Source organism: Rhopilema esculentum, chromosome 3 (genome assembly GCF_057945365.1).
Source record: "Rhopilema esculentum isolate cy_ngs chromosome 3, ASM5794536v1, whole genome shotgun sequence".
Classification (NCBI taxonomy): Eukaryota; Metazoa; Cnidaria; class Scyphozoa; order Rhizostomeae; family Rhizostomatidae; genus Rhopilema; species Rhopilema esculentum.
The window spans coordinates 8,403,653-8,425,266 of NC_142817.1; the positions used below are offsets into that span (position 1 = coordinate 8,403,653).

The window sequence follows — 21,614 nt, forward strand, 5'->3', positions numbered from 1 at the left end:
GGCTAATTCCGACATTCTTGTTATTTGACAATAAAAAGAGCCTTTGCGTTATTAGATTTGAGAAATACATCATATTTCAGAATTTAAAAGAAAATTGTAAATCTTTATAATTTATTAGGTAATTTACTGAATTTGGTGTGTTATGGTCCGGAAGAACTGAATACGCCTAAGTTTGACCAAGAGGATTCAAAACTTTCTTTTCAGTCAATAAAATTCATGTTCCGAGGCTGCATATGATATCTGTAAGTATCAACCTGTAAGTCGCAATTTAAATAAAGCTGTAAGAATAATGAACTTCGACAAAAATACAGCAAGCTCTAAACCAAATTTTCATAAATTTGGAATATTAAACTTTGATGATAGTTATGCTTTGCAACGTACGTTATAAATGCAGGATCTCAAATGGCATATTTTTGTGATCTGTTCCAAAAAACTACCTCAAGACATAATAACTATAATACGAGACAGGCTGCAAATAAAAAGTTTGCCGACCCCTAAGCCAAAACAAACCTCAAAAAGCGATCCATCATGTTCAACGGAGTTAAAATATGGAATGAGATTCCACTAGAACTTCGCACGATGTCAAACAAAACTACATTTCAAAAGCATCTTCGCAACTGGTTTCTACAAAAATATTCTCAAATATAAACATAAGGTCAATAGTTATTCATCTTCCCTTACTCTTTGATTCCTTCTTTACAAATCAAACGAGACTTATGTGTCTCCCCCTCCCACCTACTTTCTCTCTTCACCCAATTTTGCCCTTTCTTTTCTTTTGTTTATCTTAATTCATATTGTGATTGTTCTGTTCCTGTTCTTAAACTCGGAATTTGATTCATATCATTTTCAATAGTTTTCACTGTCATAAAATTTGATTTTCATTGTTACCATTTTTATATTTTCAGCTCAGTATTTAGGTTGTTGGGCTCGAAAACCGTCCCAGCATCCTAGGGAACCATATTGTTAAATTTTTTATGCTATTGTAATTTGCTAATTATACTTTAATATTAATCGCTTTATTGACATCTAATTTTGTCATTTGTTGCTGAATATGAAATGAATTTGAATTTGAATTTCAATATATCTACTGTATTTCCACGTGTTGGAGGAAGGATCCTCAAACAAAAAAAATGTGGGCGGAGCGGAGTAGTGCCCATTCCTTGTACTTAAAAGGAAGCGCGTTGTATTGTGACGTAACGAATTTGTCCGTGCCGTGTGGACGTGTTGGCGAACAACATGGAGGGGAGGAAGGTGCACAAGAGAATATTTTAACGGAAAAATCTTTGAACGTGGTTAGATCTTTGTTCAAAATTTGCAATGAATAACCTTGGATGGAACTGATAATCTTTGCATGATCAATCCAGTTTAAAAATGGCTCACACAATTGCACGTAAGTCTTCTATTTTAGTGCTTATGACAGTCTATTGATAACTTTCATGCCGAAATTACCTTGAATTCCTGGCACCTAGGACATTTTACAAATTACAAGGTACATTTTCTGTAAGAGTTTCCAGAGCAAAATGTATCTGCTAGTCATGCTTGGGCTTGTTTTGAATGGTTTAAGGCTTTCTCCGATTCAAATAAACCTTGATTAGCATTCGGGTAGGCCTTGATTTGTTAGGCCTATTATGCCGATCTTTTGTTGTTATTACGGTAACTACGGCTGTTGTCGTATCGCATTCATTTCAACCCAAAAGCGTCCATTCTCAATCGTGAATGATAGCTAAAAAGCAGGCAGGTTTTTTATAATACGCGTAAAGTAATTTAAAATTCAGTTACAATCCAATTCAGAGATAAGCGAATGGACTGACTTTGTTGTTGGTCAAAACCAAGGTCGCAGACAACCAATGACATTTCTTGATTTTTTTAATTTTTCCGAGTAAAATCCCGTGCCCGGGTGTGCGCATGTGAGGTGAATGTCAGATGGTCAAAATACACTGTTAAAGTTTCTAGATAATTTCCTCCAACTTTTTGCTGATGAGATCAGATTTAGTTGAGAGCAGTTATAAAGCAAGCCTGCCGCTGATAAACAGGTTGACAAGTCAAGTTTGCCGAAATAGACGCTTCAAACTTAACAGGTTATCGAATCGAACATCCAGCTAGGAAACCGGATGCCTAGGCAAACACGTTCTTGATTAGATCAGAGAGAGACTTTTAAGATCCAAAGGGCCTCGTAATTTCATAAACTCTACGCATTACTTGTTGACATTAGGCCCGTTCTCAATGTGTGATTTTATTGAACCTATACCAGACCGGAATTTATATCCTTCTACTATTCCTAACTTAGCAAATGTCCCAACATGTTTCGTGATGGTTGGATTGCCTGCCAGAGGCAAGACTTATATTTCAAAGAAGTTAACAAGATACTTGAACTGGATTGGAGTTACAACCAAAGGTATTATTTTCTTTCATTTCTATGTTCTAAATAACGTTATTATGTAGGTATATATTTTTGTTTAGTTTTTGGACATGGGCTCAGTTTGCCTAATAACTTTTAAAAATTTGTGTGATTCCATTGTTTGAATACTTCTAAAAATTTCCTACTTCTGCCAAATACCATAAACAAACCTACTAAAAGGGGGGTTAGAGGGGCAATTGTCCACTATAGTGCTCCTCAATTCTCCTAAGTGCCATGAAATGAATATTAGGCAGGTGAACATTTGACTGCCAAATACTGGCAGGTATTAATAACAATAGATGAAAACTGCTAGCCTAAACTATCTTTACAATCCTTGCCACCATGTACAAATTCATAATTCATCATTTACATTAAAGTTTGCAGTTAAATGTTGTATCCATTTTGTTGGGCATTTTGTTAACAGAAATTAGACCATTTTCTAAGGTCTAATTTCTGTTAAACATTGTTTGTATTTTTAGTTTTTAATGTTGGTGAATTCAGAAGGAAGTTGTATGGAACTGTCAACTGTAAACATGACTTTTTTGATTCAAGAAATGAAAGTGGACAAAAAGCACGAGAGTGAGTGCTCAGACCAATTTATTTATTTGTTCAGTTTTTGCCATGTTTCTATCTGTTTTTTTGTGTAACAAGTTTCCGCATGTATAAAAACCCTTTGCTTATAAGAAGATTATCCTATGGCTACATTAATTGTTAGAATTTTTATACAAATATGTCATGCACATCAAAATATAAATTAGAATTGTAAGCTAAGATTTCTATGGATATAGAGATGAGTTCAATCAATTGACAAATATTTAGTTCAAAATTTGTTAGCTTTGTATTGTAGGGATGTCTTTGGCTTTTTAGATGGATGCTCAGATATGAAAATGAAAAGATGAGAGTTTGGTCAGAAAGATTTTTAAAACTTCATACTAAGGCATAAATTTAGAATGAATGATATCTCACTCTTAGAAAGTTAAAGGTTATTTGTTGCAGATTTTTGCAGCATAAGGAATGCTAGGGTATATGACCTTGAGGGTTTTCAACTTCTTTAGAGTATATTTATGTTGTTTTTTTTGCAGCAAATGTGCACAGTTAGCCCTTGATGAAGTGATCAGGTATCTAAAAGAGGAAGGACAAGTATCTGTGAGTGAAGATCATTTACCATGTGTATTTTCATGAAAAGTCAACTGTTTCTTTCACATGTTGGTTGTTCTTTTCTGTGAATGTTTATAGGTAATAGAGCAACAGCTGAAATGGAACAGCACTTGAGAAAAAAGCAAAATTTTATAAAATAATAAGGAAATATTTGGTCAATCTTTATAAAATGAATAGACTGGCCTCAATTGCCATCAACATTACTTCAGTGATATTAATGTTGACTATAATTCATGAGCTTTTTTAATCCTAAAATGGTTTTAACTTGAGATTGCTGCAAAGATACATGTCAGCTAAAACAACAAGTAAATTTAAATCCATGGTTAGCAGCTTCTTGTTTTAGATGTTAAGAGATGAATAATTTAGAGGATGTTTGATATTTTCAAGACTCTTCAAGTTTTACTTAGTTTTTCTAATATTAAGAGGTGACATAGCAGATTCAGACTGCAAAAACTGGATCATTAATTATTTGTCTCTCTAATTCCATTATTGCATTTTCTAAATTGAGAATAATGTTATTCAATCTGTTGTTTAGCAATATGGTTTGTGTCATTGTGTCATTTTCCTTTAGTTGCTATTCAAAATAATGATTTACCTCTGCCTAAAAATATTTTGTTTATGTTAAGAAGAATCAGGTGGACCTTATTTCGGCATGTACATAGTACCAAAGTTTACAGGCAGGCTACAACTTTCCATCTAGTAGTGTATTGATACAGGCTCTTCCTATGGTGTCAATTTTTGAATCGAACCAATGGGCTAGGCCAAAGGGCCTAAGCCCCAAATAGATAGCACATAAGAGATACTCCTTTGTTGATGTTATCTCTATTGTCAAAACAGTAAGACTAAATTATTCTAACTTGGATTACATGATATTAAAACATAAACAAGGCAACACTGTGAAACATCACAGAACGAGATGATAATGACGCACATTTCCTGGAAAATGAGTTACTAACACAAAAGTGCGACAAACATGTGACATGAACACGCAACAGAATGAAAGAATCTAGATGAACATAATAATAATAATTACTAAAGTAAATATATCCTAAAACGTTACAGTAGGACTTTATGTGTAATGTCATGTCTTAAATTATTTTTTTATTTCAATGACATACTCCTCTGTGATTGACTGAAAACCTTTGTTTCCTCCCATTAAATGGTTAAGCATTAGATGATGTTTGTGCAGTTAAAACCTTATATCATTTTCCCTAAGGCTCCTTGTCTAAAGCCCTTTATGTTAACAAACAAATTACTTTGTGTGTAGATTCATTCTTTCATTACAACCAAATTTTGAAGAACACCACTAGTAGTATTTGAGGAAGTTTCTTAATCTTGATTTCAAATTCAGATATTTGACGCAACGAATACAACCAGAGAAAGAAGAGAGTATGTTTATTCAGAGTGTAAAAAGAATGGAATTAAGGTTTGTTATTTGAATGTGTTTTCCAGTTTTGATGTTTTTTCATCTTTTTTGCTGTTGAGGTGCTATCTTGACAAAATAATGTCTGTTTTTCATATGGTAGTTGCATTTAGCGACGACAGAGCTTCATCTTAAAATATTGTTAAATAAAATAATTAATAATGTTAACATGTGTAACCCAAAACTTGTGTGATCAAAATGAGGAATGCAATTGAAATTTATTTGATAACATAAGATGATGAAATTTTTTAACTGAAACACTGAGCAATATAGAAAGGTTTCAGTGACTTTAGACTATTGGCCGGGTTGAATTCAGTTTAACTTAGTAAGAGAAAGAACAGGCAGAAACAGCTTTAGCAAATGGAACGAACCAACATCCTGGGTGACCAACAAATAGCAAAAGAGAACTAAACATGTATCCCTGCATTGAAAATCAATGTCACAGTTTCTTCCAATAGGAAAATGAATTTCTCAAGTGGATTGGGCTATTTAAGGAATGAATAATGAAAATTATCAGCAAATTGCTAGCCTGAAGATGAATTTGAATTGAACTTATTGAGTTTGGAGAGTTACATTAACATTTTCTCTGTTTGTTTTAGACCTTTTTTATTGAATCAATTTGTGATGATCCTGAAGTTGTTCAACAGAACATTGTAGTAAGTAAATAGCTGCTTGTATGAATATCCATTATGTCTATTGTTGTTTCTATCTTGTCAACCACTTGGAGGTGACCAGTGGCAGAACTACAGGAGACAGAAGGATATTTTCGACAGAAGGATACTTTTATCATATTTTCCAACTCATTGTGTTTTCTTTGGTATGAGCATCATCTGCCAGAATGCAGACTTAACTGTGTGCTTTATCATGCAAAAAATATTAAATTTTTAATGATCAAGAATCAGTAGCATTGGAAATGGTCACAGAAAAAAATGATTTTTCAGATCCATATCACCATGCATTTTTTTGCTGTTTTGCTGGGGAAGATTATCAGAATGTTGGGTTATTGGTCTAAGAAATGTTATAGCCTTTTCTGGACTGTGCTGGTGACTCTTCAAAGCAGACTTTCTGATTACAATGCATTTGCAATGCTAGGCCTCTCAAGACCAATACTGGCAATGAAAACAAGTCCAAAACCTTTTGGTCATGTGTCTTTCCCACTAATATAAAATGAAGCTTTCTTGTTTTCTCCAAATGAAGTCTGTTTCTAAGCAGTAATATCAAAGCTGTTTTCTAGATAGTAAACTGTTTTCTGTCACAGTTCTACCAATTGGTTAATGTCACTCATATCATATAGTTGAATTAACTTTCATCTTCCTTTGTTTTCATAGGAAGTGAAAATCAGTAGTCCAGATTATAAAGATATACCTTCTGAAGAAGCTTATCAGGATTTCAATGCTCGTATCAAGCATTATCAAGATTTTTATGTTGCAATTAATTTGGAAAATGAATGGTAATTCTGTTTAAATTTATTGATTTTGTTTATTTTAAAATCTTCTCTATTCTATTCCATCAATGCTTTATTGAAATATTTTACCATCACTTCAATCCAGCAACTCCTTGATAATATTAGCATCTATTTTTCTTTCAGTGAACTTTCTTTTATCAAGATAATTAATGTTGGCCAGAAATTTCTTGTAAATCGTATAGAAGGTGAGGAATTCTAGAAACATTTGTTTCTATAATTATCATTTGGAGCATCCAAAATATATATTAAGCTGCTGAAGCTTAAACAAGGAAGAAACAAGGAAGACTTTTGCTAACACAAATCAGCAATGGAATAGTGAGATTTTTTTCACTAAACTATCACCCTTATGAATTTAGCTTTTGTGGCAGGATTGGTCAAGCTGTCTTCCTTGTTTCTTAAATTGAACCGATTTTGATGACATTATTTAACAAGAGCAGTTCAAAGTATAACTCATTTGTTTGGAATTTGGGTGGTCACTGTAATTAATGGGAAATTAAAAGCAATGAATCTCTTTGAAAGCAAATAATACTGCTGGAGTTCCACTCTGACATGTTACTCAGATACTTAAGTAATCTTGAAACTGTAACATTGTTAGAATGTTCAGATTGATATTAAACTGCAAATTCTTCAATGTGAATAATTCATGTTATTGTGTTTTATGGTTTTATAACTGTCCTTTTTGTATAAATTTGATAACCACAATCCTTATCTTTCCCAGGCTATTTGCAAAGTAGAGCTGTGTATTTTCTCATGAATATTCATATCACACCAAGAGCTATTTATTTAACCAGAGTAAGTAAATTTTAGTTGCAAATTGCTTAACTTTGCTCTGCTTCCCTATATGAATAACTCATGCCATTTAGTTAGTTTCTGTTTCTAACTATCATTACTTACTTTATTCTTGAAATGATGTTGTGAATAATATATGTTATATCACTTCCTACAAAGACAAGTATTTGTTATTTTTGCATTTAAAAGCTGTAATGGACTGGAATCATTCAAATTTTATAAGCTTGTTTTTACATGAGAATCCTAAAAAATGTTTAAGAAAGTAAAAGAGTTTTTAAAGCCTGACTGTGCTGCTTTCTCTGTTCAATTCTTGTCAGTCTTTAATCCTAAATTTGTCACAAGTAAGGTTGTCACTTTATTTAATTGTGACTACAACTTTGTTTCAGCATGGTGAGAGTTTGTTCAATTTAAAAGGACGCATTGGAGGTGATGCAGATCTTTCACCTAGGGGGAGAAATGTAAGTCATCATTTAACTTTTTTCATACAAGATGTATATATTTCATAAAGCAAAATAATCATGGCTCAATCGATATCTTTCCTATTGAAATTTTATATGCTATATATCAAACAATACTTTTATCACTTGCTTCTTTGAAGCAACGTTTGTCTTTGCCATCTGCTTCTCTGAATTCCTTTACAAGTGACTAGCGAACACTACTGCTCAATAAAGTTGTCCATCTTTTAGGGGGTGTACCACCCCAACTAACTCCACTACAAATTTTGTTATTATCATTTCCAGTCCGTCTTGTCTTGATATTTTATCACTCCCATTAGTCAGATGACAAAATACAAATTCAGTTTGGCCAATGCTTTTCATGAAATACATTAATGATTTTTTTAAGAAATTGTTGATAATTTGTTTCTTAAGACTTAGTTATATACAACAAATCATGTTTACAAACTATTTACTTTAATATATACTCCTGCACTTCAGGAATATGATATTCATGCATCTTTTTTCTTTTTTTCTAGTACAGTAAAAAATTAGCAGAGTTCATCTCTAATCAAAATATCAAAGACTTGAGGGTATGGCTTGTTTCTGTTTATTTCTTTTGCTTTTAATACACATTTCGTTTGTCATTGTTCTGTCAACATGGAGTTTGGAAGGCATTAAGACTTTAAAAAAGCTCATCCAAGTTACTTTTGTCAATGGAATCATCCATAGAAGTAATTTTGTTGCAGGTTTGGAATAATGTATGGAAGTAATTTTGTTGCAGGTTTGGACTAGTCAACTGAAGAGAACCATACAGACAGCACAGAATATTGATGCTGTGTCTCTGGAGCAATGGAAGGCTTTGGATGAACTGGATGCTGTGAGTTTACTGATGTTCATTGAGTTCTTCTTTTGATTTGAACCCAGAATCATGTGGTCGATCAATTTAGGATTTAGGGCCGACCAACAAATGATTTTGTCTCCAATGGCATCTGAAAGAATTTTAGTTCAAAATTCGTTTTAATGCGTAGGAAATGAACAATGAGCAAATTTTGTATTATGTGGATTTCATGCATATGTATTGATGTATAGAACAGGACGTCTCAAAGTTGCTATTTCACGCCGAACACATTCATTAGGCAACTATCAAAAACAGAATATTTTCGAGCTGTTAGGAGCACTCTATAGCACTTAGGTATAACAGTTATTATAGTTATATTCCATTCTGTCTGTTTTTTCTTTTTATTTACTAATTTAAAGGTTGAAGACGTTTGTATGTGCTGGGTTTTATTCAGTTTTATGATTGTTTTTTAGGGTGTCTGTGATGGAATGATGTATGAGGAAATAGAAGAAAAATGTGCTGGGTTTTATTCAGTTTTATGATTGTTTTTTAGGGTGTCTGTGATGGAATGATGTATGAGGAAATAGAAGAAAAATGTGCTGGGTTTTATTCAGTTTTACGATTGTTTTTTAGGGTGTCTGTGATGGAATGATGTATGAGGAAATAGAAGAAAAATGTGCTGGGTTTTATTCAGTTTTACGATTGTTTTTTAGGGTGTCTGTGATGGAATGATGTATGAGGAAATAGAAGAAAAATGTGCTGGGTTTTATTCAGTTTTACGATTGTTTTTTAGGGTGTCTGTGATGGAATGATGTATGAGGAAATAGAAGAAAAATGTGCTGGGTTTTATTCAGTTTTATGATTGTTTTTTAGGGTGTCTGTGATGGAATGATGTATGAGGAAATAGAAGAAAAATGTGCTGGGTTTTATTCAGTTTTACGATTGTTTTTTAGGGTGTCTGTGATGGAATGATGTATGAGGAAATAGAAGAAAAGTTCCCAGAAGACTTTGCAAGACGTGACCAAGACAAGTACCATTATAGATACCCAAGGGGCGAGGTACGGTCACCACCTCTGTCATTGTTCTCTCAATATTGGTTCTTGAATGATCTTCATCATTCTTATTCAGTTACAATTCCTATTAAAACTGATTTTCTTTTTCACCTTCGCTGTTCCTCAAAACCCGTATCTATTTTCACAATTTATCTCCACATTGCGATTATAATATATTGATTTTACAATGATCAATTTCAGAAGTCGTGTCCACCATTTTTTTCCTGCCTGTTGGGCGATTCTCCTTTTGAAATTGTTTTCCAAGTATGTTTCAATTTCTGAGCCCATATTTTGACCGTTGCCATCTAATTTTTCAGAGTTTCAGCCCCTGCAAAATCTCTTTGGCGTGAAATTTTCTAGACTCACTTTTCTTATAAAGACGCCTTATTTGCTTTCAGTCGTACGAAGATCTGGTTGCTCGTCTAGAGCCAGTCATAATGGAACTGGAACGTCAGCAGAATATTTTGGTCATTTGTCATCAGGTAACCTTCTATCTTCTTGTCGTCTATGCTAGGTTCGAAGGAAATTCTTCTTATTTGATCAAAACTGCCAAAGTCGTACTAGAAGCTATTGCTAGTTGAACAAATTGTGACTACATTTGCATTCATTTGTGGATCGAGACAGGACAGTACGATTGATACCAATTCGGCTTGTGTTGCTACAAAATGCATCAGAATCATCAAAGCTGATTAAAAAACCTCCACCCTTCTTTGATGTAAACATCTGTTAGTCCATGCATTCTGTATGCTTGGATTTTTTGAGCTTATATAAAAGCAACAAGGATACCTTGTCATGAAGCTAAGAAAAAATGGTTCGGAACATACTTCAACTGATAGCACTAAGCGTCTATTTGTAGTTTTAAGTTATGGTCATGGTCAGGTTAAGCGCCACCCAATATATAATTCGCAATTGAATAGTTTACAATTAAGAATGTATCCTTTACTGAATCGTCAGGTGATTACCCGAAGGCAGGATATTTGAAGCTTGCGATCAGTGTACACTCGTATACCTAGTTATCCACTCGGTCCTTACCTCATGATGATCAATTTGGGAAAGGAACATTTTTTTATTTGCTTCAGACATCGTATGATTTAAGAAAGCTGTTATGAGGCGCTATTCTTCAAAGTATTTTACTTGTCTCACTTGAGAAGCCCATCAAAGTTTACACCAAGTTATAAGGGTTGGTCCTACATGCACGCCTGATTTTGTCCTGTAACTTAATCTTATTGTCTGTTCCTACAAGTCATCATTATGTTTTTTCAAATTTTTTGCACAGGCGGTCATGCGATGTCTCCTTGCCTATTTCTTGGATCACAATTCTGGTCATCTGCCCTACTTAAAAGTCCCGCTGCATTCCGTTTATAAACTAACCCCGATTGCATATGGTAAGTATTTGATGGACAATATATGTTTAAAACTATTTGCTTATGGGGAGGCTTGATAGCCTAACAGAAGTACCGTACTGCATGTTTTCAATTATCCTAAAATACCGATTCCACCACCTTCTTAGACTGGTATCTGATAAGACTTCCCGTTTCCCTCTGTAATTTACCACTTTCGGGACCTGATCGTAACACATTTTTCATGCATGAGGCTACGTGAAAGAAGCTCAGATCTCAAGATTTTACATTGGTTGGCTTGAGGCTCGTGATTTTTATTCTTTCTGTTGTAGCCTGGTTCATTTTCGTCTTTAATCTTTTTTTGTTTTCAGTATGACCAGGTTTTTGCCTAATACTGATGTCTGCCCGAATCAATTGATTTAAGCAAGGCTCTATCCAGGTGCCATTTCGTGATTTTGTCAATCTGTTTTGCAGGCTGCAGGGTGGAAACTTTCGAATTAGATGTGCCATCTGTGGACACCTATCGAAAGCAGCCAGAGGTACGGTCATCTAGGCAGTTTAAGAAATTCTGTGATTTTATGTGTGAAAAATTTTCATTAGTTCGACAAGAATTCTATGATTTTATGTGTGAAAAATTTTCAATAGTTTGTAAAGAGGTTATCGCTCATGGTCAACGGGGGGGTCAAAAATATTACAGAAACCATTGGTCGTTTAATTAATTTGAAAGAAAGAATTTTTTATGTGTACCCCCAGCGTTTGCAGTTAGAGGAGTCAATTCTAAATTGGTCAAATCTGACAAGATTTACCTTAGTTAGTAATTCTTAGTTGTAATTCCTATCCGTACACATTCGGGGTATAAACCCAAAGATGACTCCTTGATGTCGGTACATTATAAAGAAACCTTTGATACGTATCTGATCTACCACGTCACCTATGTCTGGTGTTGATAAATTGTACTGTAATGACGGTAGGTACCTTGTATAGAGATATGTGTTCCTCTCGATCCAAATGCGATGATTTATCTTCAAGCATGTTCAGGTTCCTGTTTCATTTCTGCTTATAGAGCAATCCATCATTTTAAGCTGATGTCATGAGAGTCATCAGGGGCGAAGCCAGAAATATTTTTTGGAGGGGTAAAGAAGTAATTTTTGTCGACAAAAAGGGCGTGTCTCACTCTATAAAGGGTGTGGTCAAAAGATAAATACTCTTATATGCTGCTTTCATGCGTTTCTGTTTCAAATTTCATACTTTAGTGCCACACTTTGAAAGTTTAACTACTACAGAAATGTTTATACGTTGCAAAAAGGTTACAGGAAGAGTACAAAAATTGCTTCTTTTGCCCGGCAAAAATCCTTAATGTGCCGACGCACAAAGTGTTGGGGGGTACCACGCCCTTCCAAACCCCTTCTTTGGTGATGGCCCTGAGAGTCATACATGTCCTTCCAAGAGATACTATTTGCTGGCTTCTATAAGCGGCGTTTAGAACGATCCTGTTTTACCTTTGTGTCGCAAATCCCTTTTTCTTCGAACCATTTTGTTCTTTTAAGGAACTTTTAAAGAAGTGAGCTAATGATTGCTGCATGTTCCTCTTTGTGTCGTTCAAGTTGTTTCAAATCAATAAAAATTGGAGGCTTAGCGCTCAGTATCACTTGAGATTTGAGAAATTTCGCAGTAATGGCCCACAAGCCATGTCTCTCCCTGTTTTTAGGCATTAGAGCATATTTTCAGTTTCTAGGCAAGGACAGTGCCAAAACGGATATCTAAGCTCTACGTTCAGAGTGCGAGGATGGCCCTGACTAAAGCCGTCTGCGGTCCTAAACAAGAATTTCGCTACACGGTGCTAGCAAAGAGCGCACCTTTTTTACCTATGCACATTTTTATGAGAACTTCTAAATGCTGAAAAGTTTATAAAGATTGAAAGATCGTAGTTTCCCAAATTTTTACAGGTTTGCTAAGGCGGAAATTTGGAATAGTGCAGCATGACTTTACTGAATTATGTGTACTGTAATGTTACTGTATAGCGACGGCCTAAAAATGGCAGGCATCAAGAAAACTGCATCATTCCCCTCCTTGAAACAGAAAGAGCTTCTAAACGATTCTTTCCTTTTTTCAGTCTACCCTTATATTTTTGCTCTGCAGTATAAGTACTTAGTTTCTTATAGAATGTTCTTTGCCAAATATCGTGTTTATGTTTTACTAAAACAAACATCAGCCCTCTCTCCGAGACTAGCCTGCATCTGTACGACTATATTTTCACTGCAAGGCTATCCTCGCTCTTACCTTAAACGTGTATTCGAAGACTGGACTGGTTTAGGGTTTAAGCTGGCTCGAATATAAACAAGAGCCAGAGTTAAAGAACAGTTTTTGAAGTGAAGAGACTTTTCTTACTCTATATTTGATGAGAAAAAGCTACTAAAGCTAAGTGTACTTTGTTGCCAAGCGGCTAATCATGGCTAAATTGCTTTCAAATGGAAAAGAGAAAATTTCAAAGTTTTGGAGGAAGAAAACTGTTGAGCCTTAGGTAAATGGCGGGTTTCTTTTTGGCTCCAATTCGATTTGTTGTCTGTGTTTCAGTTTCAGTTGTTACAATAAGCCATTTTGTCGAAGGATTTGAAATTTTAAATCCTCTCCTTGACATGTTTGCTCATAATACCCTGAGTTTTGTCTCGAATTAAGAACAGCTTGACATAGAATTAATACAAAAAACAACATAGTGCAATGCTTTTGTTTTTTCGTCCATTCATTAAATACGATTGCACGGTAACATATCCAATAACACGCACACGCACACACGCACGCACGCACTAACGCCTCTAAAGGGTTTTTGATGGTACCAGAGTTGTTTTCTTTAACTTTAGCTGGAGCAAATGCAATGATGTGGAAAATAGAAGAAAAGAATAAAATATAAAGTTAGTGAAATGTATTATTATAAGAGGCTTAAAAAGATTGAAATTTCCCAAATGCAAATAGGGTCTAACTTATAAAACGATAAATCTCTAAATAGGAGATGGGGATACTGACTCATGCATCATTGTCAAATTTTTTCTTGTCTCGCAATAAAGCATTCCAGGATAAGGAAAAATTATTCTTCCTAATGAAGGTCCAAATTGCCAATAGGTTCAGATGTGGATCAAAATGCTTAATTTTACTGCACTTTTTCTACATCTCTGCACCAAACTTTTTCTGTACGTAACTTTATGAACCTGTATTGCTCTCAACCATTTATAATAACAAATAATAATCCTGCACAGTTTAAAGGATCAAACGTCTTGAAAGATAGAAGCTAGAGTTTTAAACTGCGTGAGTTTAGTGTGTTGTTCCCATACAGTTTGGTTGATCAGGTTTTCTGCGTAATTCAGTGAGATAAAGAATTTTCATAGACACGCTGATGACATTCCTGTTTCATACTCGACTGCTAAAATTGGTCAGATGGTTTCTGTGTTACATTCAAAATATTATTTATGCGGTTTTTAGAGTGCTCGTCCCATGCAGTTAGTTTTTTGTGTGGCCCTGTGACTTCGCTTTTCCTTATAAACACAGAAAGTCGTATTCTTCTTCAATAAGCCAAGGTATTGAAAATATGATCAGCTTAAGATATGCGATTTTAAGTTTGTTCCCAGGGAGATTTCTGATATTATTGAGCAGCAGTTGAAAAGTGTTATTTGGATTGTGAAATGCAGAACGTGTCGTCTTCAGTATTGGGCATTCAGTATGTGTATAGGGATGTGCTGCACGAAGAAGGGTTGTTACGCAGTACCAAGAAATCGGAAACCAATTTACTTAAGAAATCAGTGCTCATTTGGTGCATTAGTTGGCCACCCAAATCTCGATCTAATTTCAGATGGTCCACAAGGGGTCCGTCCACACAACCTTTACCGGAAACAATATGTACATTGGTTGGCTTTTCTCGAGTTTTCAGGCATACAGACATCAGTTTTTTGTTGATCTTTTTTGTATAACAAAATATCCAGTATTTGAGGAATGGTAAAGACATTAATGATTGTCTGATTAAATTAAATGTGTATAGATTTGTATAATATGACAGCAAATGTCATTTTGCTACGGTATCCTTCAAATTTTAATTTCCGTGTTCAATTATCTCAGTAAAGAATCTGAATTGCACTTTCAGGTAGTCAATGTAGGACGATCAAGAAGCGAGGCTTTAGGAACAGTTCCCGTGCACGAACCATGAGAGCCATGACATATGGACGCTGTAGATCCATTTTTTGATCTCTGGACCGTGGTTTATTTGAATGCTTTAGAATTTTTTTCCAATTATGGGAATGGGCCTTTCCCCTTTAAACAACTGATTGACTGTTGGTGGGGGTATTTTAGTTAGTGTTTACAGGGGAGTCAGTCCAACGTATTTTGAAATGGAACAAGGGCCATTTTGAAGTTTACTGTTGATCGGTAAGACGAGCCATTCGTTTATAACACCAATATTATGTGACTCCAATATAATGTGACTCCAATATTTTGTGACTAAAATGTTTACAATAGATACAGGAACATGAGTTATTACAAAATAAGGATCAGTTTAAAAAAGAGCCTACGCAGTATGCCGAGGCGTGGTTTTAAAAGTTTGCACGGAATTCAAATTTTCTAGGCTTTTTGCTTGATGAGTAACACTCTTAACGTTATTCAAAAGCATTTTTCGTTAGGGTCATGTTGGTTAGTATATACTGAAGCATGATATTGTCAAATTTTATATTGTTAAATTATTTGACTCTTTTTAACATATAATTACATATTAATCATACTTTTCCTGTAAATACCTTAGATGGTAAATGCTTAAATTTCTTTTGTGAACGAAAGCACGTAATATAACAGATGTAATTTCCCTTATGGCTTGATTCTGGACAGCTACTTACCTTAAAGAGTTTTTCGTAATTTTTATCAATGATTTTGGATTAAAAACTATTTAAGATGTGTTACTCAGTAATAACTTGTAATTTCAGTTCTGCGTTAGATGGCAATATTTAATTGTCACAAACTCTGTCTCTCGCCTCCATCTTCTTGTTTACAAGCAGCTGTTGTTATGTCACTACTGGCTTTGAGACAAATATGAAATAGTCTCCTAATACATTGCACATTGCTATCTTTGTTAGCTAGCTAGATCAGTGTTTTTCAAATGTTGTTAATGACAATGATTAGTTGTAACATAGTTGTAACATAGTTTCAAACGTTTAAAAGGTTTGTAATGATTATGTTGATGAGAACTTAATGAAATACTTGTGTAGTCGAAAATGGCAAATTTAATTTCCCCAAAACTAGTTGAAATTGAATGGATAGTATTTAAATTTCTATTGCCAGTAATCTGCAACAAATTCGTATCTTGATGATCAGTATTTTGTAAAGCATAAATCTTCAGGTTGCGAATAGATAAAGCACCACCTTTATTTCCACGTTTATTGAACACTAATAATTTAAGAATAATACATTTCTCTACAATAAATAGCAACGGCCTTTTAAACATTTCTCCTATATTACAAAATATGCTACATAAAATTTACAACAAATTGAAAATTTTACAATAAGCTAGTAAAAGTCATGCAGTTTGTCATTCATTCCGTAAACGGCATTGCAAGTCCTGTCTCCAACTGCATGGTCTCAACAACTTTACTCAGGGCTTTTACAAAGCTTACGGTTCTCACGGTTTTCATTTGGTTCTCGGTGACATGCAGCTGTGGGAAATTGTTTGCCTGCAATGGTAAAATACAATTCGGTTATTTAGGCATATACTGTGTTATGAAAAGCAGGCTGAAGGCTTGGCTTAAATTGCATGTTCCCTGATCGCTAATAGAAAGCAGTGGCGTAGCGGTAGTGGAAATACGGGGCCTGTTTCCCAAAAAACATTCGAAAATATTCCAAAAAAACATTCGAAAATAGGTACTTTCCAAGAAACTTTGAACTTTCCAAGAAATTGGGTAATTTTTCTCGAGCCTGTCCCATTGTATTGAGACAGCACCACAAGTAGATTACACTGCACATGCCCAGAGCTTTTTAAGAAGACCAAATAAGTTTCTTCTGTGACGGAGAGAATTCCGCAAGCTCTTACTGCATGTTAATACAAATTACCAACACAACAAAAAGGAAATTCGTAGCCACAACCCAATTTTATTCTATTTTCCTTGAAAGGCCTACTTTTAAATGTAATTTCCACTAGATAATAGACAATTTTGCCAATCAAAAGTAGAAAAGCAATGTTTGGTTGACCAAAGAATCGTTAATCACTATATGTTTATGCAACTTCGAACTTTGATTAACTACCCTTTGTTTCTGCAAAGTTTGTGTTTCGTTGTGACTTGTCCCAGTGACCTTTGTGTGACAAAATTTGGCCTTGGCATTAAAGGATTTTACTGGTAATTTGGTTTTACTTACCAAGTAGGATCTTGTGGCAGTTTCCAGTTGCAAGACTGACGGAGATAATGAGCTCTTAACTTCATCAGCCTCAAAGCTTTCCAACTGAAACGTAACTTTTGCAGTTAGAACCAAGTTTTGAACCAACAAACATAATTGTTATAAGCTCGTGTACTTTTTTGCAATCGAAGAAAAACTAAGAGATGTATGGCTCCAATTTCTAACAGGGGCCTAAAGAAGGTTTTCCATCAAGAGGGAAGTTCGTTTAGGTCTGCTTCAACACTGGATTTGGACTAGATTGTAAATGTTTACTACTTTTTTAGTGAAGCAGTTCGTAGATTGCTCGTCGATTGTAGGATTCTCGTGTAAATGATGTAGGAGGCATAAATGATTATTATTATTACCATTTTGATTTGATATACGTTGAGCCAAATCAATGAGTTGCTCAGTTTTAAAAGCATTCTTCGTTGTGTTGGGCTCCATTGAGCTTCCTTCATCATGGTGTTTAACGGGTTTGTGAACTGGATCAAGGCATGCCTGTATGTTCGCATACGGTCAACGATCTGTCGAAAAAGCAACACGATAAATATTCTGATTAAAAATTTTATAACCCTTGTTTATAAAACTTTCTTCTTCTACAAAACTTTCTTTATATTCGTGAAAACGTTCTAGATCACAAATTATTTTCACACATTCAATAAAAATATAGCAATTAAAAAAAATAAATGTTGTTATCCTTGAAGCAAATATTAAATACAGTACATATTCTCGTTGAGTTTGAAATATTCAACAATTGATTTTTACTACGAAATAGTCCTTATAATGCTATGAACTGTTAAAGATGGCCTCACCTGAAATGGTTGGCATGAAATTGAATCAAGCTTGAGCTGGTTGAATGGTGCTGATGCTGTTTCCAAGTTTTGTGGAAGGCTTGACGCCTGCAGTCAGAAAAGGTAGCAATCAGTAATTTTAGGTATGTAATCATTTCGATATAATTGACAATTTATGTTATTTTCAACCTTCGATGATATCCATGCTTTTATAACTCTGCATTTCTTACTTCTATTTGTTTATTTACAAGACTCAAAAGATCGCAGAACCCGCTGCCACATCAATCGGTTTCAAAGATAAAATTTTTGTGATTATTGCTTTTTTGCATCTACCAAGTGACAAAATTGGGATCTTAGAAAACGCTACTGTAGAAAAACCAATCATATTTAGCAGCGGAGATAATTTTGAAGCATTCAATAAAAAGCGTTAAACTTCGGCATCAAATTTAGAACAAAGTAGACTTACGAAATTTTGCTCCACTATTAGGCAGTCTTTTATTAGATTGAATATGCTGTCCCTCATTGATTTAGCAATTTCATTGATTGTCATGCTATGAAAACTCTGCCTAATACTTTCTACTGTTTGAGTGGCGTTGGCTTGATGGTTTGTCGTATTGTTAGGATGACCAACTGGAAAAGCATCTGAATTGGCCATTATTGTTGCAAGAAGCACCAAGAAGATACCTTGAAAAGAAAGAACGTGCAAATATAGATAAAAATGACTGCAGTATACAAGGAATGCGAATACAAGAGAATTTGTAAATATTGAGAACAGTTTTATGGCGGTACAAAACTTGAAAATGGCTTTGAAAAAAGCAAACATTTTATAACATATTGGCTATCGTGTTAAGGCACTCATTCTTACCTTTATGTGAATCCATATTCGCCTGTACAATAACTGTTTGTGTAGTCTGCTTTGCCAACTTTTCAATTGCTTCTTTTCTAATGTTCTGAGGGCCATTCTGGCAATTATTTATAGTCCCTGGATGCTGCTCGATATGGGTGCACCCCTTACCTCATTCTTCGTTCATGCGGATCTGATGGTTGGCTCATGAAAGTACCGGCAAGGTGAGTTGCTCCCTCTCAGATCAGAACACCCCGCTCTCTTTTCAGCTCGAAGCGGTTGGAGCTGCTAATGTTCGGCAGCATGATGTCATATGCATTGTAAAATTTACTTTCGTGTTAAAAAACACGATTCCAAGAAAAACGCTTTCGTTCGAATTCCAGAGTATGAAATTTCCAGGAAACTTTGAATTCCAGAGTATGAAACCAACATTTTCAATCCCATAATTAGGTGCAATGCGAAAGAGGGAAAGCAGAGATCCGCCAAGCAGTAATTTACTTTGACGGAAAATAACACAAATCACTAGGCAATTCATCTTTAGAAAAATGTTTCGATATCATCTATATCAAGTTTACATTCGTAATCTTTCAAGAATATGAGCTTTGAAGCACGCGGGGCAGTTTCAAGGCCCGCGGGCCACTTCCGGTTCATGATTTGTGAAATAATTATGTGTTGTGTGTTAGCCCCCTCAGTGTACTAAGCTTACACTACTTATATTACGAATGCCTATCTTATTAGTTATTATGTACTCAGTTCGTTATTTCTTCCAAATCTTGCTGTCAGATTCAGTTGAGTGCCAGTTATCAGGCTGTTCAAATTGAAATTATGTTCGTAAATGCAGGGCCCACATCACGAATTTCAAGATGGAAGGGCCAAGTTTCGTTTCATACATAGAACATGAATTTAGTGCTTCAAAGCAGGGCCTCTATGGAAATATTTTGCTTACCAAAAAAGTGGTGGTGCCATGGTCCCTACAGTAAATTTACCCGGTTGAAAAATTTTGGCCTGAAATTCTTTAGTTGCTGTCACAAACCTCTGCAATGCATTTTGTTAATCTAACGCTGTATATAATTCGCAACTTTCATTTTAATTTGATAATAACGGAATTTTCCTAATAGTTTTGTCAAATCTCTAAATCGGAACGGGCAAAGGATATAGTTACTACCCGAGGCGGCACCATGGTTGCCGCCGAAGGAGCAGGAAATTTTCGAATTTTGATGCTTTTAGTTCTCTGGAAAATGCACTCTTTCAAGCACATTTCACTAAAGAAATCCTCCTAATCCTATTGAAAATAATTTTTTTTGCAAACAAATTGAACAGCAGATAAAAACAACTGGTACAATTTCGCCGTGGTCTTGAGAAATACCATGTTGTCAGTTACTTCTGAAGATAGGTAACAAGCAGCGCTGGTTGTCAATTTCGATCCCTCTTTCCATCTAAGCATACCTTTTCAATGTTAAACAAATTTTGAGCTCATAGTGAATTACATACAGTTGACGCTTCTACCGAGAAACTTAAAGGCAAATGGACACAGGACACAATTTTACCTAAAGAGGGCCTGGATTTTTCGATTTAGTGCCAACAAGAAATCTTCAAATATTCGAATCGTTAGTTTGTTTACTTTCATTCATATCAAGGAACATCATATTTAACCAACAGAGCAACTACCTTTGCTTGATCCTTTATTGATTTTATGACATGAAGGTCTTTAAAATAACTAAAGCGTTTCTTCCACCCAGCGGATTTTACCTGAAAAGGTGTGACACCCCCCTCCCCCACACCCCCGGTCGCGACGCCCCTGCTGGCGACCATGACTGGCTTACTTACAATTTCATAATCATCTTCTATGTGAATTATTTTAATTTGGATCACATAGCCCGAATGAAAATCATGAAATACCTCTCAAGTTGGGAAATAAGTAAAATGTGTTATGTGTTACAAATTGACTGTTATACGGCCACATGAGTCTAGGCTCTTTCTCGTCCAATCATATAATTTTGTCTTGGCCCTTTGATCTATAAACCAGACCATAAAGCAGTTCAGCAGCAAAACTCTTATTAACCATTTCAACCGTTCATTCTTTCTAATTTTGGAAGATAGCTAATAAAGATAGCTCTTTATGACGTCACGTTATAAGTGCTATTACATTTTATTCAACATCCCTGGTCTTGAAAATGCTACCTCAGGGTTCGATAACAAAATGGCGTGAATTTCTAAAAATGAAGTAAGTTCTAACAAAACAACCTTGCTATACGCGTGACTGACGACACCTGGGTGATGAAGGCTCTTGTACACGCACTGCTGCAGCAAGCGGCGCTGAATGGCTTTTTCGCTGACCATTTTGTCATCTAGATACAATGTGTTAGCCAACTATTCATAAAATCGTGTCGAAAATGGAAAACATAGCAGTCAAATAGACCTGGCTTTATTGCCCTTTCTCGTGCAATTTTTAGGTAAAAACCGGGTTGTTCTTTTCTGAGGATTTTTTTCACATGGTCGTGTCTTCATCAGTGAAAACACAGATCTTTAAAATCCTTTTCCCACCAATTTTAGCTCTCATGAAGTCCTGTGATGGAAGTCATGAAGTCTTGAAATTTGTAAAGCTAAACGAAAAAATTTAACTACAAAATTCTACAGTAAGTGACAATAATTTTGTCCATGGTCGGCGTTGTATAAAAGA

At 35.0% G+C, this 21,614-nt stretch overlaps 2 protein-coding genes across 6 annotated transcripts; one reads left to right on the top strand and one right to left on the bottom strand.

The window, feature by feature from the left end:
* The first annotated feature begins 1,196 nt into the window (after positions 1-1,196).
* Positions 1,197-16,239, top strand: LOC135692751 (6-phosphofructo-2-kinase/fructose-2,6-bisphosphatase 4). Of its 3 annotated transcripts, none has more exons than XM_089112169.1 (17): positions 1,197-1,390; positions 2,288-2,395; positions 2,878-2,977; positions 3,481-3,544; positions 4,908-4,982; positions 5,579-5,635; positions 6,308-6,429; positions 6,568-6,629; positions 7,163-7,236; positions 7,620-7,691; positions 8,207-8,260; positions 8,452-8,547; positions 9,462-9,566; positions 9,959-10,042; positions 10,837-10,945; positions 11,375-11,439; positions 15,030-16,239. In XM_089112169.1, exons 1-17 carry the CDS (start codon positions 1,372-1,374, stop codon positions 15,090-15,092), a joined length of 1,329 nt encoding a protein of 442 aa, XP_088968295.1. In that variant the 5' UTR covers positions 1,197-1,371; the 3' UTR covers positions 15,093-16,239. The 3 variants fall into 3 exon arrangements, with proteins under 3 accessions (XP_088968295.1, XP_088968297.1, XP_088968293.1); XM_089112171.1 differs by lacking the exon at positions 1,197-1,390 and adding an exon at positions 13,759-13,809 and having other exon boundaries at positions 1,411-2,395; XM_089112167.1 differs by lacking the exon at positions 1,197-1,390 and having other exon boundaries at positions 1,413-2,395.
* Positions 14,871-21,523, bottom strand: LOC135692754 (uncharacterized). Of its 3 annotated transcripts, none has more exons than XM_089112181.1 (5): positions 18,557-21,523; positions 18,112-18,198; positions 17,665-17,823; positions 17,282-17,365; positions 14,871-16,602 (listed from the first exon to the last, which is right to left on the bottom strand). In XM_089112181.1, the coding sequence occupies exons 1-5, from the start codon at positions 18,911-18,913 to the stop codon at positions 16,465-16,467; spliced, it is 825 nt and encodes a 274-aa protein (XP_088968307.1). In that variant the 5' UTR covers positions 18,914-21,523; the 3' UTR covers positions 14,871-16,464. The 3 variants fall into 3 exon arrangements, with proteins under 3 accessions (XP_088968307.1, XP_088968309.1, XP_088968305.1); XM_089112183.1 differs by having other exon boundaries at positions 16,461-17,365; positions 18,557-18,774; positions 18,956-21,523; XM_089112179.1 differs by having other exon boundaries at positions 16,461-17,365.
* Between the last annotated feature and the right edge of the window lie 91 nt (positions 21,524-21,614).